The sequence below is a fragment of the Lithobates pipiens genome, unplaced genomic scaffold (assembly GCF_037356315.1).
Source record: "Lithobates pipiens isolate NorthernLeopardFrog02 unplaced genomic scaffold, aLitPip1_a1.2 Scaffold_25, whole genome shotgun sequence".
NCBI lineage: Eukaryota > Metazoa > Chordata > Amphibia > Anura > Ranidae > Lithobates > Lithobates pipiens.
Window position 1 is genome coordinate 210,614,517 of NW_027507787.1, and position 23,307 is coordinate 210,637,823.

The 23,307-nt window shown below is 43.6% G+C and overlaps 1 protein-coding gene across 1 annotated transcript in view; it reads left to right on the forward strand.

Moving 5' to 3' along the window:
- Positions 1–23,307, forward strand: part of PTPRE (protein tyrosine phosphatase receptor type E) — a gene marked incomplete in the record, with an annotated part of 298,322 nt that overhangs the window by 238,705 nt on the left and 36,310 nt on the right. The window contains 4 exon segments of the mRNA XM_077455513.1: positions 3,531–3,650; positions 4,966–5,126; positions 17,083–17,218; positions 20,660–20,809. Coding sequence (XP_077311639.1) covers positions 3,531–3,650; positions 4,966–5,126; positions 17,083–17,218; positions 20,660–20,809 — 567 coding nt within the window.

A 23,307-nucleotide genomic window follows, 5' to 3' on the forward strand; every position in this document is an offset into this window, starting at 1 on the left:
GACAACACTCGCAAACCGAGTCAGAATTTAGAAAAAAAAAAGCTGCTCATCTTTCAAAATGCTTGTTAACCGAGTTACTCGTAAACCAAGGTTCCACTGTATATAGTTTAGCATTGTGCTTGTCAAACGTTATCAGGCTGATAACAGAGGAACGGAGCAGGACAAAGCTATGAGACACAGGGCTTTGAAGAGAGATAAGAAAACACTGCAGATAGATGGACCCAGCTCGCATTTCATGAATTGGGTTTACATCCACTTTAATGTAATGGTGTACGCCTTTAAAATGAAATGTGATTTTAAACACAGGTAGCATAAGTACCCGAATCTGTTTTTATATTGGCCTCCTGACTTCTCCTGCACAGCAGTATTGAAACTGGAAAGGAAGGGGCAGCACTAAAAGCCAATCAGGCTCTGCTACATGCACACAAAAAAGGAAACCAATTTCGGCATTGGCTGTGCTGCCATTCACAATAGGCTGGGGATGCCCACATGTAAGATTTTGCACTCCAGTTTTAGTAAATCCACTCCATTAACTTTTATTTCAATTTCACTGCAGCTAAGGAATACAGCGGTGTCACCAATCTCCTGATGAATAGACAATAAAGGAGCAGAAAGACACTAAAAAGTCATCAACTTGTTCTGCTTTCTCCTGTCAACAGATACACTGTAGGCATTAGTGCATGTAGCAGACTCTAAAAACATAAGGAACAGAGGGCGCTCCAGCGTAGCCCATTACGTTTGCAACAATTTATTGTTAAAGAATATATATGTAGCCCCCTGTTCCTAAAAATGGGGCTATAGTGTAAATTTAATTTTTGGCTGAGCTGTAAACCACTCAGATTTGATTGTATATTTGGTTCTGTTCTAAACTTGACTGAGTTGTGCATTTCTCACTGTTGCCAGTAGGTGTCACTGGTACCACAGGACAGTGTAAGAATTACAGCTAGGTTGAGCTGTAATGAATATTATTTTTCCGGAAACAGCCCAGTAGGAGGGTCTTGGCTGCTGTGCATTCTGGGAAGGGATATTTATTGGACAGATGCCATGTGCTCTTAGTCATTCGTTATCTCGGGGCCCTCCTGGCCGAGGGTGTGTTGCTATAAGTTTTGCAAGTAGGCCCAGAAGCCTGTCTGGGGCCTACTAATCCTGAGGTGGTCCTTGGGGAGTCTTGCCTGTGTGGAAAAAGTTGAGCCAAACTGAGGAGATCCAGGGGAGGACCCTTGCTGGAGAGAGCCAGAAAGAAGGCTGGTCTCTCAGGAGGGCCTGGTGACTAGTTTGGAGGACGCACCTATATCTAAACTACCCTTACAGTATCACTGGGTCGACTTAAAGGTTCTGGTACTGTCAAGCTGTTCTACAATCTAATCAAAGTAACTAGCTCCTTGCTGCTAAGTCTTTGAGAGAGACTTATCCAGGAGTGGTTCTACTGGCTACTAAGTCTGTTGAGAGAGGCTTGTCCAGACATTTTACTGGTTGCTAGGTCTGTGTGAGAGACCTATCAAGGTATCCAAGACCTTCCAAAAGAAAGCTGTTTTAATTTTTGGATTCAAGGAGTCTGTAAGTAATCTGCTAAAAAGTGTATCTGAAACTTCCCCTTACCCTCTCTCCTACTACCTTTCTCAAGTTCTCATTAAAGCATCACAAATACTTCCCATTATAGCCATGGATCAGCCCCAGGGTGAATGTAAGCTCGCTCCCTGCCTCTGGAGGTACCTCTTTGCTCCCAGTAGACCCAGGGTGGTGCTATATATATATATATATATATATATATATATATATATATATATATATATATCTGTATACTCACAAACTATGACATTGATCATGCATGCATGACACAGTCCAAGGGGTGCTCCGCTCAACCTGGTCTGCTGCATAAGTCCCAAATGTGAGATGAAAGTCAAAGAAATGACAAATGACACGTTTCAAGGGGAATCTCTTGTTCCTCAGAGCTGTATTTGGAATACATATAACTGGTTCTTATATAGTGGTCTGACAGTGTCCCATCTGACCCCAAAAGCCAGAATCCTCCCATCCATGGGCAGGCATATGGTGTAAATCAGATTACAAAGCAGTATAGGGTAACCATAAAAAATAATGATACAATTCTAAACACATACACCTCAAGTTTTACTGAATCAAGGAGCTGATTTGATTTAAAAGTAGATGATTTGATTTAAATCTAACAAGCATCATGCACAAAGATAACATAATAAAGATGTGTATATGTGCATGAGAGGAACAGCCTTTCATCTAGTGGGATTATTATTGTGGAACCATCTGTGTGTAAGCCTGTTTTAATTTATGCATACCCAGATGGAGCAGGTTTGAACGTTGGGGGGCCATCAGTGACACTGTGGACTGTTCTATGGGGATAAATGCTGACAGATGTTATAAGATGGTGCCTGACATGACCATAGAGGTGCTGGAACGCACGCTGGTGGCCATAGAGGTGGGGCCATATCAGGCACCATCTTGTAACATCTGTCAGCATTTATCCCCATGGAATGGTCCACAGTGATGGCACCCCCAATCTTCAAGCTTGCTCCATCTGGGTATTCATAAATTAAAACAGATTTACACACAGATGGTTCCACAATAATAATCCCACTAGATGAGAGGCTGTTCCTCTCACGCACATATACACAACTTTATTATGTTATCTTTGTGCACGATGTTTGTTAGATTTAAACCAATCATCTACTTTTTTCAGCAAAACTTGAGGCGTATGTGTTTAAAATGGTATCATTATTTTTTATGGTTACCGTATACGGCTTCGTAATCTGATTCACACCATATGCCTGCCCATGGATGGGAGGAGTCTGGCTTTGGGGTCATGTGGGACTCTGCCAGGCCACTATATAAGAACCAGTTGTATGTATTCCAAATACAGCTCTGAGGAAGAGGGGATTCCCCTCGAAACACTTTTTTTTTTTTTTTTTTTTTTTTTTACTTTTATCTCACATTTGGGACTACAGCAGACCAGGTTGGGTTGAGCACCCCTTGCAACTGTATCATGCATGATCTATGGTATTGTTTGTGAGTGTGTGTGTATGTATTTATGTGTATATATAAAAATATATATTAAAAATATTCTTTACCAATAAATTGTTGCAAAGGTAATGCACTAGTCTCGAGCGCCCTTTGTTCCTTATGTTTTTTTTAGAGTCTGCTACGTGCACGTGTGCCTACAGTGAACCTGCTGACAGGAGGAGAAAGCAGAAAACAAGTTGATGACTTTCACTTTGTGTCTTTCTGATCCTTTATACTCTTCAGCACAGTGGTGACACCGCTGTATTCCTTAGCTGCAGTGAAATTGAAATAAAACTCAATGGGGGTTATTTACTAAAACTGGAGAGTGCATAGAAACCAATCGGCTTCCAGTTTTGTCAAAGGTGATTGGCTACCATGGACATCTGCACCAGATTTTACACTCTCCAGTTTTAGTAAATCAATTCCAATGTGCATTTCTAAAATTTTTAAACATTTTCTTACACCTAGAATGATTTTACTTATAATCTTTCTTTCAGGACAAATGTTACCCATACTGGCCTGACCAAGGCTGTTGGATTTACGGTAACATCAGAGTCTCTGTGGAGGATGTTATTGTCCTGGTGGACTACACGATACGAAAGTTCTGCATACAGCCTGTAAGTCATGACGCTTTTTTTCTTACCAAAATTCATTCTGGATCCCTGATTGACCTTATTAGCCATTATGATATATAGCATGTGGAGCAAATGCTGAGCAAACTCATGAGCAAAGGACCTATTGGTATGGGGGGGTGTAGCTGGGGTCCTGAAGGACACCTCCAGGCACTTAGAACTTGTCGCCTATTTCATCTCACCCCCCCCCCCCCTTTTTTTCTACATTCCCTGTCTTTGGACTCTTTCCCTTTATCCCACTGCTCTCCCTTAGTACTGAGCTTTTAATCATCTGGCCCCTTTCTCACAGTGTGCAGTAGTGGTAAACATAGAAACCCAATAATTATTAGCAAATGGCAGATTTTCTAATTCAAGAAATTGACACTTAGTAGAAGACCTGTGACACTTAGAAGAAGACCCGTGACACTTAGAAGAAGACCCGTGACACTTAGAAGAAGACCCGTGACACTTGGAAGAAGACCCGTGACACTTAGAAGAAGACCCGGGACACTTGGAAGAAGACCCGGGACACTTGGAAGAAGACCCGGGACACTTGGAAGAAGACCCGGGACACTTGGAAGAAGACCCGGGACACTTGGAAGAAGACCCGGGACACTTGGAAGAAGACCCGGGACACTTGGAAGAAGACCCGGGACACTTAGTAGAAGATCCATGGGACACTTAGTAGAAGATCCATGGGACACTTAGTAGAAGATCCATGGGACACTTAGTAGAAGATCCATGGGACACTTAGTAGAAGATCCATGGGACACTTAGTAGAAGATCCATGGGACACTTAGTAGAAGATCCATGGGACACTTAGTAGAAATCCATGGGATACTTAGTAGAAATCCATGGGATACTTAATAGAGTATCTGGGGCTCGCAGTAGAAGAACTGGAGCACTTTGTAGAAGACCTATGACACTTAATAGAAGTAGGGCACTTAGTAGAAGACCTGGGCCAGTAGAAATCCTTGGAACACTTAGAAGATCTGTTGTTCTCAGTAGACTAACTGCAGCATGTGCCCTGGATGCCAGGACCTAGCAACACCCCTGTTACCCATAGCATAGCTCATCAGATCAAGATTTTATGAATGTAAAGTAAGTTTTTAAAATTCAGTTTACAAAAAAAACAGCAATCCTGTACATGTGATTGGTCCCTGCTAAATGATTATATTTTTACCTAAGTTTAGAGGTACTTCATACTCCAGTTCCTGTGGATAAAGACACTTTTTGCTTAGATTTTGTTCCAAATTCTCTTGTGTGCAGTTTAAGCATTACTTTATTGAATCTAATCTTTGCCACTCACTTTACAATACAGGTCCATGATGGCTGCAAGGCCCCCAGACTGGTGACACAGTTGCATTTTACCAGTTGGCCTGACTTTGGAGTGCCTTTCACACCCATTGGCATGCTGAAATTCCTCAAAAAAGTAAAATCTCTCAATCCTGCCCACGCTGGACCCATCGTTGTTCACTGCAGGTGAGGAATTACAGATGTATATTTGTGATGGATAACACTTGTAGATCCACCCATAGAAAGGTTCAGGTAAATGAAAAGGCACAACTCATCCTAGTGGATGCACTGCCCTACAACATCTAACCTTTCCCCGCTCTATCCCAAACAGAAAAGGTTTTGTCAGGCGTTCTGCTTTAACTAAGCAGGCTTCAATCAGAAAGAAAAACTCAGCCCTTAGGATGAAATAGGGGCGTCCTATATTATGCTCCGTGTAGTATGAGCTGTCAGAACAGTTTAATGAAGGGTGTTGGCACAGACACAATATTATTACAGTGTTACTAAACCTACAACAGTAAAATCACTCTGTATATGCAGCAAAGCATGCTTGTTATACTCGCTGTGGAACCAAAGGGGTTAATCCTCTGCATTTTGTAAAAAAGGCTGTTTGATCCTGTCTTCTCTGATCCTCCCCTTTTTCCACAGTCCTCAAACCATTTCCTGATAGAACGGAGCCTTGGGGCAAGCCTCACATGCTCAGTTTGATGTGCACTGCTAGATAGTTTTTTTTTTTTTCCTTGGGGGAGTGCATGTGATCAACGCAGGGCCAATCAGCAACAGACCTTTTTTACAGTTCTGTCTCCTATGTACCAAGTAACTCTAGTTTTGAGGTCAGACCTGCCCCCATCCCCTCCTGCAGTGACCAATTCGACAACGGCTTTGAAGGATACAGATGATTACGGAAAATCTGCAGCTTTTGCCGGTGTTCTGCCAAAAACTGTCCCCCCCCCCCCCCCCCGCATGGGATAGTGTTCACCCTGTACTGCGCAGGCGCAGCATGGAGGACAAGGAGACTCCGAAAGTCTCCAAAGATGAACGCCGCCTGCGCACTGAGTCCAGGTTGAAGCCCCACCATCCAAGTGGACATACGGTAGCACTTAGTAACAGGGCCCCTCGCAGGCTCGCTTCGGGCGCGGCCTTGCTTCGCTCGGCAATTTTTTATTCTAACTTTATAACCACTTGGATGGTGGGGCTGGAACCTGGACACAGTGCGCAGGCGCCGTTCATCTTTGGAGACCTTCTGCGTCTCCTTGTCCTCCGTACAAGCCCAGTACAGGGCGGACCCTATCCGACGGGGGACAGTATTCGACATGACACCAGCAGGACAAGCAACAGCAAGAAGAATGCAGAGGGAAGGGGGACGTGTCACCCTCTGCATCCCTCTTGCCATTGCTTATCTTGGGAAATAGCTCACAGCCGAGACAAGCTGCAGATATGAACCAGCCATAGTTTAAAACGATGCATAACCTTCAGCACACCCGAGAGGTGAACCACATTCCCTTACCTGTATGCAATTCTAAATATAGACAGTAGAGACCTATGGTGGGAGAGGGGAAATGAGAGGCTATGGGGAGGTGGAGCAAGGTAATTATAGGGATGAATAGGAAAAAGGAAAAAGAGCTAACAGCCCCTAAGATCCCCAAACGAGAGATGTAACAAATGAACTATAGGTGACTGAGGCTAGATAGATTCAAGATAGGAAGCATAAGCTAGGGTTCCTAGATGTTGAGGAATTTTGGTTGAGTGTCAATGAGGATACTAAAACTTTTCTCATTAACAAGCAGCACATTCATGCATGTTTTAATTTCTTGCAAGGCCACCGTAGGTTTCTTCCAACGTCTGACAATAGTTTAGCTGCTATAAAAATACAGATGGGATGATTTTTCTGGGGATTAGTGAGGCCTAGGGTACAAAGGTGTAGAAGAGCTATTCTAGGGTCTTCTACAGTATCAAAAACCAAAAGGATATCAATTTTGGACAAGGTCATTATGTGTGGAGCACATCACCTAAATAGCCACCTTCCAAGAAGAAGCTGACACTATAGCACAAGATTTCTCAATCTGAGCTGGTTCCCCGCACCCACCTGATAGGTTCAACAATAGTCGTCACTAATCATTTTTCATAGGTCTGATTGTAGGCTGTTGCATTGTGATTGATTGAAATTAACACATTGACACCTCAGTACTCTTTAAATGGTCTTCTTATGTTATAGTGAGCTTGTGAGTTCCCAGCTAATTGTACAGTAGAGATGACTTCCCGCCATGTACAGTGTGGGGGGGGGGGGGGGGGGGTACAGAAGCAGCGTTTTCATGCAGGTTAATTAAGGACTCTCTGAATTATGCATGTGTCAGCTGAGATTTGCTCAGTCAGATACGCGCTGTCTAGCGAATTTCTGTTAAATGTAAAATGGAGTCTCTGCTCCTTTCTTCCCATTTTGCTTAAAGGGCAATGCCAAGCATTAATCCACATAAGCAGATGTAATGTATATAGAGGAAATGTTTCCAGTGTAACACGCGTGTGATCAGGCCAACACTGCTACATAGCGAAAGGAGAAGGACGCTTCAGAATCTTCGATCGATCGATCGATCATACTCAGAGCCCTTGATCGCCCTCTGCCTCTCTTTATCACAAGGACATTTCACACGCACAGAAACTATGGAAGAAAAACACATGTGAAATTCTGTGCAAGCACCCATTGCTAAAGCTAACCACATACGGTACAGTATGACTGTACAGTTGCATTTAGATCTTAACAACAGTGTAATATAGGAACTAAAAAATAAGTAGTGTGTACTAGACTTTAGCTTGTAGCCCCAGTGCCCAAGCCTGAAAGTCTTTTCCTGAGCATACTGAGCTCCCAGACCTGTAGGACCACCTGAGGGCCTCCCCGTTCCCACCCATCAGCTTACATGGAAGGTACTATTGCTGAAAGTCTAATTTTAACTTTCACTTGGAGTGTATCAACTATCAATTATTACTTCTAAATATATGCATCAGTGGTATTTCATGAATGTTTCCAAAGGTTAACTTCAGCTTCAAATGATGATTTGCCAGGGGTTACCGAATCCTGGGCTGTTCCTGAAGCCCGCACTGCTCTCCCAGCCTTTTTGCGGCTGCCCAGTAGGGCTGTCCCTAGAGCCTGTGGCCGCCCCCCAGGGCTGTCACTGGAGCCCGTGGCTTCTCCCAGCAAGGCTGTCCCTGCAGCCTGTGGCTGCTCCCAGCAGGGCTGTCCCTGGAGCCTGTGGCTGCTCCCAGCAGGGCTGTCCCTGGAGCCTGTGGCTGCTCCCAGCAGGGCTGTCCCTGGAGCCTGTGGCTGCTCCCAGCAGGGCTGTCCCTGGAGCCTGTGGCTGCTCCCAGCAGGGCTGTCCCTGGAGCGTGTGGCTGCTCCCAGCAGGGCTGTCCCTGGAGCGTGTGGCTGCTCCCAGCAGGGCTGTCCCTGGAGCGTGTGGCTGCTCCCAGCAGGGCTGTCCCTGGAGCGTGTGGCTGCTCCCAGCAGGGCTGTCCCTGGAGCCTGTGGCTGCTCCCAGAAGGGCTGTCCCTGGAGCGTGTGGCTGCTCCCAGCAGGGCTGTCCCTGGAGCCTGTGGCTGCTCCCAGCAGGGCTGTCCCTGGAGCCTGTGGCTGCTCCCAGCAGGGCTGTCCCTGGAGCCTGTGGCTGCTCCCAGCAGGGCTGTCCCTGGAGCCTGTGGCTGCTCCCAGCAGGGCTGTCCCTGGAGCCTGTGGCTGCTCCCAGCAGGGCTGTCCCTGGAGCCTGTGGCTGCTCCCAGCAGGGCTGTCCCTGGAGCCTGTGGCTGCTCCCAGCAGGGCTGTCCCTGGAGCGTGTGGCTGCTCCCAGCAGGGCTGTCCCTGGAGCGTGTGGCTGCTCCCAGCAGGGCTGTCCCTGGAGCGTGTGGCTGCTCCCAGCAGGGCTGTCCCTGGAGCCTGTGGCTGCTCCCAGCAGGGCTGTCCCTGGAGCCTGTGGCTGCTCCCAGCAGGGCTGTCCCTGGAGCCTGTGGCTGCTCCCAGCAGGGCCTCTTCGCAGCTGCCCATTCAGTTCATGGCATGGTTGGGGGGCAGAGACTAGAGATCAGCTGACTGGTGAGGAATGTGAAGTAGAAGGGGCTGGAGGAGACCCTATGTCCTGATTTTGGCATTTCTCCTGTGGTGCTACGAGACACCACAAAGTCAGAGACATAGTGAAGCCGGATACACATTGAGTAACACTACGTGTGATTATAGTTACCATTAAAAGTCCCCACTACAGTCCTCAGATCAGCAGATGACCTTGATCAAGAGCACTTAAGTTGGTTGATCATAACTCCCCCCTAGCATCCCCCCCCCGCCCTCCAGGCTGATCATAACTCTCCCCAGCATGTCTGTTGTCTGATTTTCCAAGCGTGTGTACACAAGTCCATCGGACAAAAGTCCAAAGTACAAACAAGCATGCTCTGAGACCAAGGACGAGCCAGAAGCGGTCGGTCTTGTAAACTAGCGTTCGTAATGGAGAATTAACATTTGTGACGCGCCAAATTATGAAATCTGGAAATGCAGCGCACAATTCTCTTCTTCTTTAATGGGATAATAATGAAGCTGCTTTGCTGGTGATACTGATGGAGTTATGGCAAACTAATTTTCAAAGGCTTTTATTTTTCTACTGATATCAAGAATAATATATATTTATTTTTATTTGGTCAAGTTACCACAACACCATTATCCCGTAGCTTTTAAGATCAAAGATAAAACTATGTTGGTGTGCCTTGTCGTTTTGAAGTAAAACACATAGCCAAGTATTATTCTCCACAATTTTTTTATTGTGCATAAAAAAAAGAAAACAAATAAAATTAGACATGTTATCTGCCAATAGAACTTAACCAAAAGTGCATTCTATGCATCCAAAAATATAGAACATATACCAAATCAAATCATTATTCAACCAAAAAATAATGTCAAAGCAATAACTTCAAGGCCAAGGCCGATTCTGCAACATGGCTGGTTGACGAACGGCCGTTCAGAAATGAACTGAAAAGCACGAAATGAAACACTCAACAAACTTCTACTAACACAAAATTAGCAGAAGGAGCCCAAAGGGTGGCGCTAAAGAGATGAAAAGCCACGTAGTACATTTAGGACATCACTACGTTCCTGATTGTTGGCTAACAATTGTGTGCCGTTTGTGTGCAGGACAAGTTTGGGCCAATGCCCTTCAGACAAAAGTCCACGGTTTTGACGAACAATTGAATCGTGTGTATGAGGCTTCAGGCTCAGTTCACACCTAAACCGGCCATGGATCACACAGCAATGCTGTGCGTCCCTGTTCTCAGTTTCAGGGACAAATCAGGGCAGAAACTTTGCCTGAATTCAGCCCTGAAACAGAGCCAAAAACTCAGTGCACTGCGCTCCGGGGTATTGGGACGTCTGCCTTTACATGGACATGAACTTTAATGGCATCCCGGTCTTATTCTGTAGGGTTCAACATTGAGTTGGCCCACCCTTTGCAGCTATAACAGCTTCAACACTTCTGGGAAGGCTGTCCACAAGGTTTAGGAGTGTGTCTATGGGAATGTTTGACCATTCTTCCCGAAATCCAATTGTGAGGTCAGGCAATGATATTGGATGACAATGCCTGGCTCGCAGTCTCCTCTCTAATTTATCCCAAAGGTGTTCTATCAGGTTGAGGTGAGGCCAAGTTCCTCCACCCCCAACTCGCTCATCCATGTCTTTATGGACCTTGCTTTGTGAACTGGTCCAAATCATTTGGTGGAGGGGGGTTATGGTGTGGTGTTGTTTTTCAGGGTTTGGCCCTTTCGTTTCAGTGAAGGGAACTTTTAAGGCGTCAGCTTACCAAGACATTTTGGACAATTTCATGCTCCCAACTTTGTGGGAAAAGTTTGGGGATGGCCCCTTCCTGTTCCAGTATGACTGCGCACCAGTGCACAAAGCAAGGTACATAGACATGTATGAGCGAGTTTGAGGTGCCTTTAAAGTTCATGTACGTGTAAAGGCAGACGTCCCAATACTTTTGACAATACAATGTATGTGATTATATATTTTGACCATACAGTGTTTCCCCCGAAAATAAGACCTAGCGTTATTTTCCAGAAGGGCTGGAATATAAGCCCTACTTCGAAATGCTTGTTTAATCCTATAATCCACTCTACTACAGTAGAATATAATGTACAAAAAGAGCTCCGGCGGGTCACAGAAGCACAGAGCGGCGCTATAATGAAGGTATTTGGCACATTTGTATTACAGAAACACACATTGTACATTATATACTACTGTAATGTAGTGGATTATAGGATTTTACAAGCATTTTAACTCCATTCACACTGGGGATTCCTGTCAGGCAGGGGGAGAGAGGGGGAGACAAGACAGCACATTACATGGTAAGACCTACCCCGAAAAAAAGCTACTTACTTACTGCCAAAATTAATATAAGACCCGGGCTTATTTTTGGAGAAACATGGGTAGTTCTACTTTAACCACTTGCCGACCGGCACACGCCAATGTACGTCGGCAGAATGGCACGCACAGGCAAATGGGTGTACAGGTACGTCCCTTTAAATTTGCTGACGTGCGGTCGGGGCCTCTGTGAGTTCGGTCGCGGATCCTGTGGACTCGATTGCCGTGGGGATACCCGGGATCATCTCACGGGGAGGAAGAACGTTGGTAGATGCTAATTAATGTAAACAAGCATCTCCTCGTTCTGCCTAGTGACACTGTCACTGATCTCTGCTCCCTGTGATTGGGGGCAGAGATCAGTGACGTGTCACACACAGCCACACCCCCCCCCCACAGTTAGAAACACGCCCCAGGGCACAATTAACCCCTACACTGCCACCTAGTGGTTAACCCCTTCACTGCCAGTGTCATTTACACAGGAATCGGTGCATTTGTATAGGACTGATTGCTGTATAAATGACAAATGTCCGATTTGTCCGCCATAATGTCGCAGTCAAGATAAAAATCACTGATTGCCGCCATTACTAGTAAAAAAAAATATCATTAATAAAAATGCCATAAAACTGTCCCCAATTTTGTAGACACTATAACTTTTGCGCAAACCAATCGCAACGTTTATTGCGTTTTTTTTTTTTTTTTTTTTTTTTTTTTTACCAAGAATATGTAGAAGAATACATATCGGCCTAAACTGAGGAAAAAAATTTTTTTTTATATATATTTTTGGGGGATATTTATTATAGCAAAATGAAAAGAATAATGCGTTTTTTTGGGGGGTTTTTTTTCAAAATTGTCGCTCTTTTTTTGTTTATAGCGCAAAAAATAAAAACTGCGGAGGTGATCAAATACCACCAAAAGAAAGCTCTATTTGTGGGGAAAAAAGATTGTCAATTTTGTTAGGGAGCCACGTCGCACGACCGCGCATATTGTCAGTTAAAACGACGCAGTGCCAAATCGCAAAATGTGCTCTGGTCTTTGGCCAGCAAAATGGTCCGGGCTTAAGTGGTTAAAGCCTATTTCATCCTTAAAATAAAACGCCTTCATTTCACCTTCTCCTCTGCCGCCAATATTTAACCAAAAGGACAAAATATCCCAATTTTCACACTGCTGCGATGCGGGAATGCTGCGAATCTACTGCGGGTTCCCGCATCGCATGCCTCCCGGCGGCAGTTCACACTGCCCTATGCAAACTGCTGGGAGTGTCAGTGAAAAGTTAATGACACCCCCAGATCAGTTCGCATATCGCAGTGCGATCTGCAAACTTGGATCGCATGGTGTGAACACCCATGCGATCTGATTCTGCTGCAGACCAAAAAAAGGGTCCCGTGCGAGTTATGGCCGGATGCGTGGCAAATTCACCCATACTATATCTGTATGGCTGAAATGGCATCGCACAGAGATCGCATGTGATTTGCACTGCAGTGCGGTGCGAATCGCATCCGATCTCAGACATCGCAGCAGTGTGAACCCAGCCTTAATGTTATAGTACATCAGTAGGTCTAAAGCCCCATACACACTATCAGATTATCTGCTGAGTTTTTCCTTCAGATTTACCAAAACCATATAATATGAGGACAAACCTTAGGAGTTTCAATGTGTATGTAATCAGGCAGGCCCTTCTACTACATGGTTTTGGTAAATCTGAAGGAAAAACTCAGCAGATAATCTGATAGTGTGTATGGGGCTTAATACATGCAGGATTGGCTTACTTGTAGCCAGTGTGGGCATTGCAGAGAGGGCACGACACTATAAAATGAATATACAGCACGCCAGGATATCCCATAAAACTATTTCAGGAAGTTGCCTGACCCTGGATGTCAGTGTGACGCTTCGATATTCTAGGACGATGGCTTTCATTGTCACCTCCAGTGCCCCCTGCTTTAAAAGGGAGAAATTCTATACACAGGAAACCGTCCAAAGAGTGCATCCCATGATGACCTACATGGAGGTCACCTACCCGTCTGTGATTTCCAGAGACTGTCCCAGCTATGCAGTTTGTCCCTGGAAATGCCCCCAATTCTCCATGTTGACCAAGTGTGCCAAAGATTATTTTGAGATTTGCGTTTTACATTCGGTTTTCATTCGTTATCATCCCGATTATTGTCAGTGGGAACACTTGGGCTTTCTGCTATTCTATATACATGAAAGGTATTCTTGATGTGACCTTCATTTGTTGGGCTGTTTTCATTCTTATATCTGTCATTGTTCCTCCCTCAATTCCTCGAATGGATAAAGAAAAACACAAAATTGAAACCCGCAGTAACGTAATACACAGAAGCCAATATAATAAATGTTTTTGCTAATTAAATAATTATTATAATAAATGACCTATAGGATTTAGTTCTACTTTAATTATATTTGTATATTTATTAAAAATATTTATCAAGTAACTATTATTAGTAAAATCAATGTTATTCATTTAAAAATAGACCTTTATGGCGGGATCACCGGGTATTTTTAAAAACGAGAGCGACAGATTTAAAAGACTGCAAATTACTGTTGAAATACCAATAACATGATTTCATTCAGCAATATAATTAAAGTAGAACTAAATCCTATAGGTCATTTATTATAATAATTATTTAATTATATTGCCTTCCCTCTCCTGGGAAGGCTGTCCATAAGGTTTAGGAGTGTGTCTATGGGAATGTTTGACCATTCTTCCCAAAGCGCATTTGTAAGGTCAGGCACTGATGTTGGATGAGAAGGCCTGGCTCACAGTCTCCACTTGCATTCATCCCAAAGGTGTTCTGTTGGGTTGAGGTCAGGACTCTGTGCAGGCCAGTCAAGTTCTTCCACCCCAAACTCGCTCATCCATGTCTTTATGGACCTTGCTTTGTGCACTGGTCCAAATCATTTGTTGGAGGGGGGGTGATGGTGCGGGGTTGTTTTTCAGGGGTTGGGCTTGGCCGCTTAGTTCTAGTGAAGGGAACTCTTAAGGTGCCAGCATGCTAAGATATTTTGGATAAGTTCATGCTCCCAATTTTGCAGGAACAGTTTGGGGAATGGCCCCTTCCTGTTCCAACATGACTGCGAACCAGTGCACAAGGCAAGGTCCATAGAGACATGGATGAGCGAGTTTGGGGTAGAGGAACTTGACTGTCCTGCACAGAGTCCCGCCCCCGCCCCAGTGTGAAAGTAGCCTAATGACCCATACACACGATCCGAAAAATATCATACGACTTTTTCTGCTTAATAGTTGCAAGTAGAAATTGTATAGGTTACTAAAGTCATGACAACTGTACTGAATAAACAAAAATCACTTGACCTGGTATCATACGAGGAAAATTTTCATGCTTGTCCGATTTAATAATATCAGATGAATTGTCGCGATCCGCTCTCGAAAGCTCTGTACTAACGATCGCGGCGAAAGCGAAATTTTTCGTCCAATTTTCAGATCCTGTGTACGGGCCATAAGACTGGGATGCCATTAACGTTAATGTGCGTGTAAAGCAGTGGTCATCAACCCTGTCCTCAGGGCACGCCAACAGGCCAGGTTTGCAAGATAACTGAAATACATGACAGGTGATATCATGCTCAGTGATTGCAGTATTCTAGTCTGCATCTCCCCCAAGGTAATACATAAAACCAGGCCTGTTAGTGGGCCCTGAGGACAGGAGTTGATGACCACTGGTGTAAAGGCAGGTGTCCCAATACTTTTGATAATATCGAGCATGATAAAAGGAGTGTCATTTATTGCACAAACACTCCACCTAGTGGCTGCAGTGGTGTAATACAACTATGAATAGCTATGAACACTCGGGGCTGGGTCACACTAGAATGACTAGATGCAGTCCAGTTCGTTTTTATTCTGCACCAAAAATGCATGGACAGTGTTGAACATTGATTCCAATGACCCTAGTTCACACCAGTGCCATGTGTTCCACTTCCAGCGCGGTCAACAAAAGTAACACGTTGCATTTTTGCTGTATGGAATGTAACAAAATGCATCAAAAATGCAGCGGAACGCACATGTCCCGAATTGTGATGAAGAAAAAAAAGGGGGGAAAAGACACAGGAACGCATCAAAAATACACAGGGACGCATCAAAAACGCGCATGCAGAAACTGATCTGTATCACAAAGGTTACTGTTTGGAAATCTGAACAGGGACCCCATTATTAAGGCATGCGAGGTCCTCTTCAGCCCCTAACTGACTCAAAGTACTGAAGCTATAGTGGGAGCATCTAGTGGTGGGAAGGTATCACTGCAGGGGACAGCTCCAGATTGAGAGTGAGTATTGGAGAAAAAAAAAGCTGTTGATTTTATTTATTTATTTTTTACTTTTATATGGCTGTTCATTTAATTTATTTTTATTTTTTTATATATATTTTTAGCTGGGGTTCTGCGTTTAAAATTTTTTTTCATACTGAAGTCTTTATAAGCTTATCAAAAACAAGGGAAATAGAGAACAAGCTAATAAATGCTATTATTATTTTTGGACTTTGCACTTTTTATTAACCATCTATTACATTTTTTTGGACAATGCACTTTATGTTTATTGCCACCCACTGGCATACCTCCCAACTTTATGAGATGGGAATAAGGGACACTTGTCAGCAAAAGTATGCAGGCATAGGACACACCCCCTTGCCACACCTCCTTAAAGGAGAATTGTACAAAAAAAACAAGATTGGTTACCCACAAGTGTTTTTTGTTACCACTACTATTCTTTTATATTGGCTTTTGGAATTTACAAATGCAGCAATTTAGGAATCCGATGAAAGGTTTAGCGCTGGGAAAACACTTTTTGAAAGATAAAAAGTGCATTTTATATACAACTATTATAGAGCAGACCAAAATGAGGGACAAATGAGGAGGAATGAGGGACATAGATTCAAATCAGGGACAGTCCCTCCAAATCACGGACGGTTAGGAGCTATGTCCACAGGAGATATTTGGTGGTGTTTTTCTACAAATTTGGTTATGAGTACTTTAGAGTTATTTTATGTGACTGTATTAAATTTTGCACATTCATATGTAAATCCGCTAGGGACATCTAGTGGTCGTTCATCATATTGCAGTTTTTTTTTTTTTTTTTTTTGCACTTTAAGATGTCAATGCATTATTAACTAGAAAAGCTACAATTTCTGGGGAAATTGTGTGACGTGTTCTTGCCTCCACCTACTGGAGAGTAACTGGGTAGAGTGGCTTGAGTAACTGTTGTGTGGTTGTAGTGGTTGGAGTAACTGTGAAAAGTGTTAAAAAGCTTAATATTTTAAAAAGTATAAATAGTATTAAGAAAGTTGAATAAGTCCCACCATTAGCTGAAAGAGCTTTTTTTTTTCAAAAAATTTTTTTTTTTAATTATTAGTTTGTTTTTTTCATGGGGTGGTCATAATGTTTTGGCTAATCATGGGGTGGTCCTTTTTCTTTTTTTTTTTTCAAAAATTATATACTTTTTTTTTTTTTCAAAAATGCAAGAACACTTAATTAGTAGGGTGCGTGGTTCATCACATTTTTTTCTGCAAGTTTCATTTTTTTTTTTTTTTTAAACCTCACAACGAGCAGCCCCTAACACTAAAATAACATCAATAAATATATAATTTGAATTGTGCTAATACAAATGATATATTTGCGCAGGTAAGGGAATGACATAAGGTTTATTTCCCTAGTTTTACATAATAAATACTATGATTCATTTTCATCAAACAAAAGAGAGGAATAGGATCGGTCTATTAAACCTGCACATCTTTGTGTTTCCTAGTGCGGGTGTTGGGCGGACGGGAACCTTCATCGTCATAGATGCCATTATAGACATGATGAATGAAGAAAAGAAGGTGGACGTGTTTCACTTTGTTTTGAAAATCCGAAGCCAGCGGCCTCAAATGGTTCAGACTGATGTAAGTAGAATACTAAAATGTAAATAAGTTTACTCTAACTTTAAAATAAGGCATTTCATGAGCGTTTTTGAAGCAACGCCTGTCCACGTTGTGTGCATTGCAGTGCCATGTTGGTCACATGGTTCCGTTGCATCAAAAACTGACCCAGCCTGTCTTTTGCCAGGCTTTGCTAGCTGAGATGATACAAAAATCCATAGAATTAAAAAAAAAAAAAAAAACAACAACACATAAGGGTGCCAGCAAGTGTTTTTTAGCATGACGCGAATGCATCAAAATTAGGGCTGCACCTATACCATTTTTTTTTTTTTTTAAACGCGTACCTTTTTTCAGTACTCGCCAATACCAATTACCGCTACCTACCGCAACTGTTTTGTTTTCACTTCAGCTCTGAGCAATGGTATAAAGCATTGAAAAAGTTTTTTACAAATGAAATAAATAGATTTTTCTTTTTAAATTTTGAGCTTTTTCAATGTGAAATGTGTAAATATGTTAAAATATATATATGTGTGTGTGTGTAAAAGTATTTACTAACAAAGCAAACAAAAAAAAAAGTTTTAATTGTTTATCGTTTATAAAATGGACGTGAACGAAAGAAAAAATGAAGGAGAATAATAATGAAATTGAGGAGAATAGGGAGTTAATTAAGGCTGATTAGAGTAAATTAAGGGTTGATAAGGGGTTAAACAGAGGAACATTTGTTCATCCCTTTGATCTGCAGATGGAGAAACAGAAAGATACAAAAAGAAACAATGTTTCTTTTTATGTTAGTGTTTCAGAGCTGAGCAATGTTGTTAATAAACACTGCCGGCTGCTTTTTATTTTTTTACTTTGATAGCTCCAATTACCGGATTTCTTTAACACAGGGGAGATCCACTGACAGCTCAAAGAGCCGAGCCTGAAAGTATCGATTTCAGGTATTGGTGCATTTGCACGAGTACCGATACTTGTGCTAATACTCGGTATCGGCACCGATACTAGTATTGGTGCAACCCTAATCAAAACACACCGTTATCGCATCTTAACACATTAGGTGTGGTAATGGGCGTTCCAATTTCTTTGCATGTCTAAGGGCCAGTTCACACCAGACGCAGTTCCGTTCAGTTCCGTGTGCTTTTTTTCTGCACTAAAAATGCATGCACAGTGTTTTCCATGTATTCCAATGGCTCTAGTTCACACCATGCAGTCAGTTTTTGGTCAGTTTCTGCGCCAGAAACTGACCGGAACTGACGGTATTGGTGCAGAAAAAACGGAACTGCATCTGGTGTGAACTGGGCCCTAAATGAGCCCCTAACATTTCCTGTTTCTGTGTCAAGATTTTCAAAATTATTTAGAAGCGGTTACAAACCTTAAGATCCCTTTTCACGCTGGGGCCACCCGCACGTTAGCATTAAAGTGACGTTCCTTTTAGTGGCGCTTTAACGCTGTTTAAGCGGCGCTAGCGGCTGAAGGAAGGGGTTAAAAACGCCTGTGTTGAGGCACATCCAAAGTGATTTTCAGGCGCTTCGGAAGCACTGCCCTTTCATTGTAATGGGCAGGGTGTTTTAGGAGCGCTAAATGCAGCGCCCCCAAACTGCTCCAAAGATGCTGCTTGCAGGACTTTTCCTAACGTCCCGCAAGCACACTGCCCCAGTGTGAAAGCACTAGAGCATTCACATTTGGGTGGTATGGGAGGCAGTTTTCAGGTGCCTTACAGGCGTTATTTCTAGCGCTAAACGCCTGAGCCTCAGTGTGAAACGGCTCTTAAAGCTGAATTCCGGGTATAGATATTTTACACCAGCTTGGACCAACGTACCATGACATGACAACTATGCACCTACCTGGCCAATCCCCCTGGAAGTTGGAAATCCGTGTAGTAGGCACAGCTACTACAGTGATATCCGTGATCTTCTGCGCCCCGCGTCAAGTGGTTGCCCCGCTGCCTGAATGCAGGCGGACGCTTGGTTAACACTCTTTGCATTTTTTCAATAATTGCAGTGGCTTCTTTGATTGGACAAGGTGGAAAGGCAGGGCGGTGACCTCATGATATCCACCTAACCCTATTAGAGAATGCCTTGCTTTCATTGAGAAATTGAGCATCGCCCATGATGAGCAAGCAACCTCTTGAGTACACAATGCAGCAGGGCAGTCACCCAGAAACTGGTGGGTTTCCAGCATCCAGGGGGATCAGCCAGGTATGGTATAGACCAGTGATGGCGCACCTTGGCACCCCAGATGTTTTGGAACTACATTTCCCATGATGCTCATGCACTCTGCAGTGTAGTGGAGCATCATGGGAGATGTAGTTTCAAAACATCTGGGGTGCCAAGGTTCACCATCACTGGTACATACATAATTCAAGCTGGAGACATGCAACTGTGAACATATATCCCTACCTGGAAATGAAAGGCATTGTTTTTCCAGAGTTTGGCTTTAAATATCCAGAAATGTTATTAGCATGTACAGTTTATTATCCTGTAGTCAAGTTTAAAGTATTTGTAAACCCTTATATACACCCAGTGAAGTGATTGGCTTTGGGTAATACATAATCTCTCTACATAAGTTGTACCTGTTTATTTGCTGTCTTCTCTTCTTGACATCTGTTCAACTTTCATTATTTATAAAGCTTGTTTGAGCTGTCAGACAAAAAAGGGGTGTTCCGTCAGATTTGGCGACCCGTCAGAATGTGTAACGGAAGTGACTTTTCGTCGCTGCCATCTTTCTACACCCGGAACTTCTCCACAGTAAGGATACACTGAGAAGGGGGCAAGCGGACATCTTGTTGCACCCACCGGAGTTTTGCATTTTACACTTATTTTTAACAATAAACTGAGGTTATATAGTGAGAATTCTATATGAATGTTTAGATGTGGAATTTTAAAAGCAGCGGCAAGCCTGCTCATCTCTCAGGTTTGCTAATCTGACAGAAGTCGGCTGCTTTTAAAATTCAACATCTAAACATTCACACGGAGTTCTAAGTATTGTCTTTCACTGTATAAGCTCAGTTTACTGTTATAAATAAGTGTAAAATGCATAACTCTGGTGGGTGTAACATTATGTCTGCTTGCCCCTCCTACTGTATCCTTACTGTGGACAGGTGTGGGGTGTAGCAAGATGGCGGCGACGAAATGTCACTTCCGTTACACAATCTGATGGGTCGCTGAATCTGACGAAACAGAGGCAGAGAACTGGCATTACACACTCAGAGCTCTGTGAGGAGAGCTCTGAGAGCTGATTGGAGGAAAGAGACCCCCCTCCCCCCCTGCCAGAAGTGATTCATGCTGATAGCAGATGAACGAAGCAGCAGACCGAAATTACACTGCACTCTGGATTGAGACAAATACACACTATAGAGGGATGTGATTTGTTCGTATTTCATGTCTGAGGTTTACAACCACATAAATCTACAGTATAAACATCAATAGCCCATTTCATCAGTTCCCCTCCCATCCCATATTGTTTTAGATGCAGTATTCATTCATCTACCAAGCCTTACTCGAATACTACCTCTATGGAGACACAGAACTCGATGTGGCCTCTTTAGAAAAACACCTTCAGACTCTGTACAGCCCAGCACCTCACTTCGAGAAAATCGGCCTGGAGCAGGAGTTCAAGGTAAGTTGTATACCTGTATAGTATGTGTGTGTGTGTGTGTGTCTGTGTATATACATACATACATACATACATATATATATATATATATATATATATATATATATATATATATATATATATATATATAAAATATAAATTTTTCTTTTTTTTTTTCTTTCAATAGTTATTATGGTCACAGCTATTGCACATGAATATTTTAGCCACTGGGTGGGGCACTAGGCTAGTATTCTTCCTTTTAACCACTTCAATACCGGGCACTTATACACCTTCCTGCCCAGACCAATTTTGAGCTTTCAGCGCTGTCGCACTTTGAATGACAATTGCGTGGTCATGCTACACTGTACCCAAACTAAATTTTTATCATTTTGTTCCCACAAATAGAGCTTTCTTTTGGTGGTATTTGATCGCCTCTGGGATTTTTATTTTCTTCTAAACAAATAAAAAAAGTCTGAAAATCTTGAAAAAAACGTTTTTTTTTGTTTCAGTTGCAAATTTTTGTAAATAAGTACGTTTTCTCCTTCACTGATGGGCACTGACGGGGCTGCAGTGACGGGCACTGATAAGGTGGAACTGATGGGCACCGATGAAGTGGCACTGATAGGTGGCACTGATATGCGACACAGACACTGATAGATGGCACAAATAGACACTGATAGGTGGCACGGATTGGCATGGATGGGCAGCATGGATAGGCGGCACGGATAAGCATGGATGGGCACTGATAGGCAGCTAGGATGGGCACTGATAGACGGCTAGGATGGGCACTGATAGGCGGCATGGATGGGCACTGATAGGCGGCATTGTAATTTCAAGTTTTGTAGGGATGGATGCCAATCAGTGCCAAACAATAATGCATGCCAATCAGTGATGCCCATTGTGGGTACTGATTGGCATCCATTATGGGCACTGATTGGCATTCATTATGAGCACTGGCTGGCATCCCTGGTGGTCTAGGGGGCATACCTGGTGCTGGGCATCTCCTGGTGGTCTAGTGGCGTCCCCAGTGGTCCAGTGTGGGCATCCTCGGGGGGGCTATGCTGATACTCGATCAGCACAGACCCCCCCTGTCAGAGGAGCAGCCGATCAGCTCTCCTCTACTCACGTCTGACAGACGCGAGTGAGGAAAAGCCGATCACCGGCTCTTCCTATTTACACTGTGATCAGCCGTGATTGGACACGGCTGATCACGTGGTACAGAGTCTCCGTCGGAGACTCTTTACCGAGATCGTAATTGCAGGGTGTCAGACTGACACCCCGCAACAACGATCACCACGATGCGTGCCCCTGGGGGCGCGCAGCGGCTTAATATCGTGATCACGTCATATGACGTCCGGTCAGGATATTAAAACCACTTTGCCACCGTCATTTTGCTATATGGCAGGCGGCAAGTGGTTAAAAGCTGTTGTTTACAGAGTTCAGTAGCTTGTTACTAAACCCACAACAGTAAAATCAGTCTATAGTGGGGTCTCCACCTTTTCTTCAAGTCAAACCTGAACACTTTAGTGGCACACATACATTTTTTTTTGTAGGATAAACTATATATTTTGCTATTAAATAATATTTCTAATCATATGAAGTTAATATCAAGAGTCCCCCTATATATCAGAGTCCACAGAGTTTCCCTTTCACTGTAAGGGAGAACTCTGGGGACTCTGATGTAAGGGAGAACTCTGGGGACTCTGATGTAAGGGAGAACTCTGGGGACTCGAACATAAGGGATGCTCTGGGAACCCTGATTTAAGGGGGAACAGTGAGGACTCTGATTGAAGGAGAAACACTGTGGCCTCTGGTGTAAAGGGGAACTCTAATGTAAGGGGTGCTCTGAGAACTCCGATTTACCTTAGTGTACTCAGAGGCAGGAGAGAGCAGGTAGGAGACTTCAGTCACAGACAGGGATGGATGGTGAGCTCACTCACCCTTGGCAGTCAGCACTGCTCATCCAGATGTATCTGAGGCTACTGGACTTCAAATTTCCAGCCCGCACTTTCCTTTTCTAAGGAGTGTGGGCAGGGACAGAGGGGTAGGGGTGGGAGGAAGAGGTGCAGATTGAGCCCTCTCCTCTCCCATCTGTGTGTGTGTGTGTTTGGCGGGGGAGATTGTTAGTGCTGGCTTTGGGCAGTGTGAAAGAGAGTGTGACAGACACTCATAACTGCAGCCAGCAACCCTGCTGGTAAGCCATAGTCCAGTATGAATAGTGTGTCCGGGTTTCAGGCAGTCTGAAACCCGGACGCATGACTCCAAACCCGAACTGGCCCTGTGAATCCCGGACAGATGGCAACCCTAGTCTACGTGCAGTAAATTCAAATCTAAAGTGTAGCGCTAAAGAGTGGTGAAAAAAATATATATACAAAAAAATAACAAATCCTTGAATTGTGTTAAAAAAGAAAAAAGAGGGGTGACAACAGTGACTTTAAATCAAAGATAAATGTCCACTGGTATCTGTCCACTTTAGAGGGCCACATCTTCCAGCACCAATTTTCAAACACAATTTTACATTT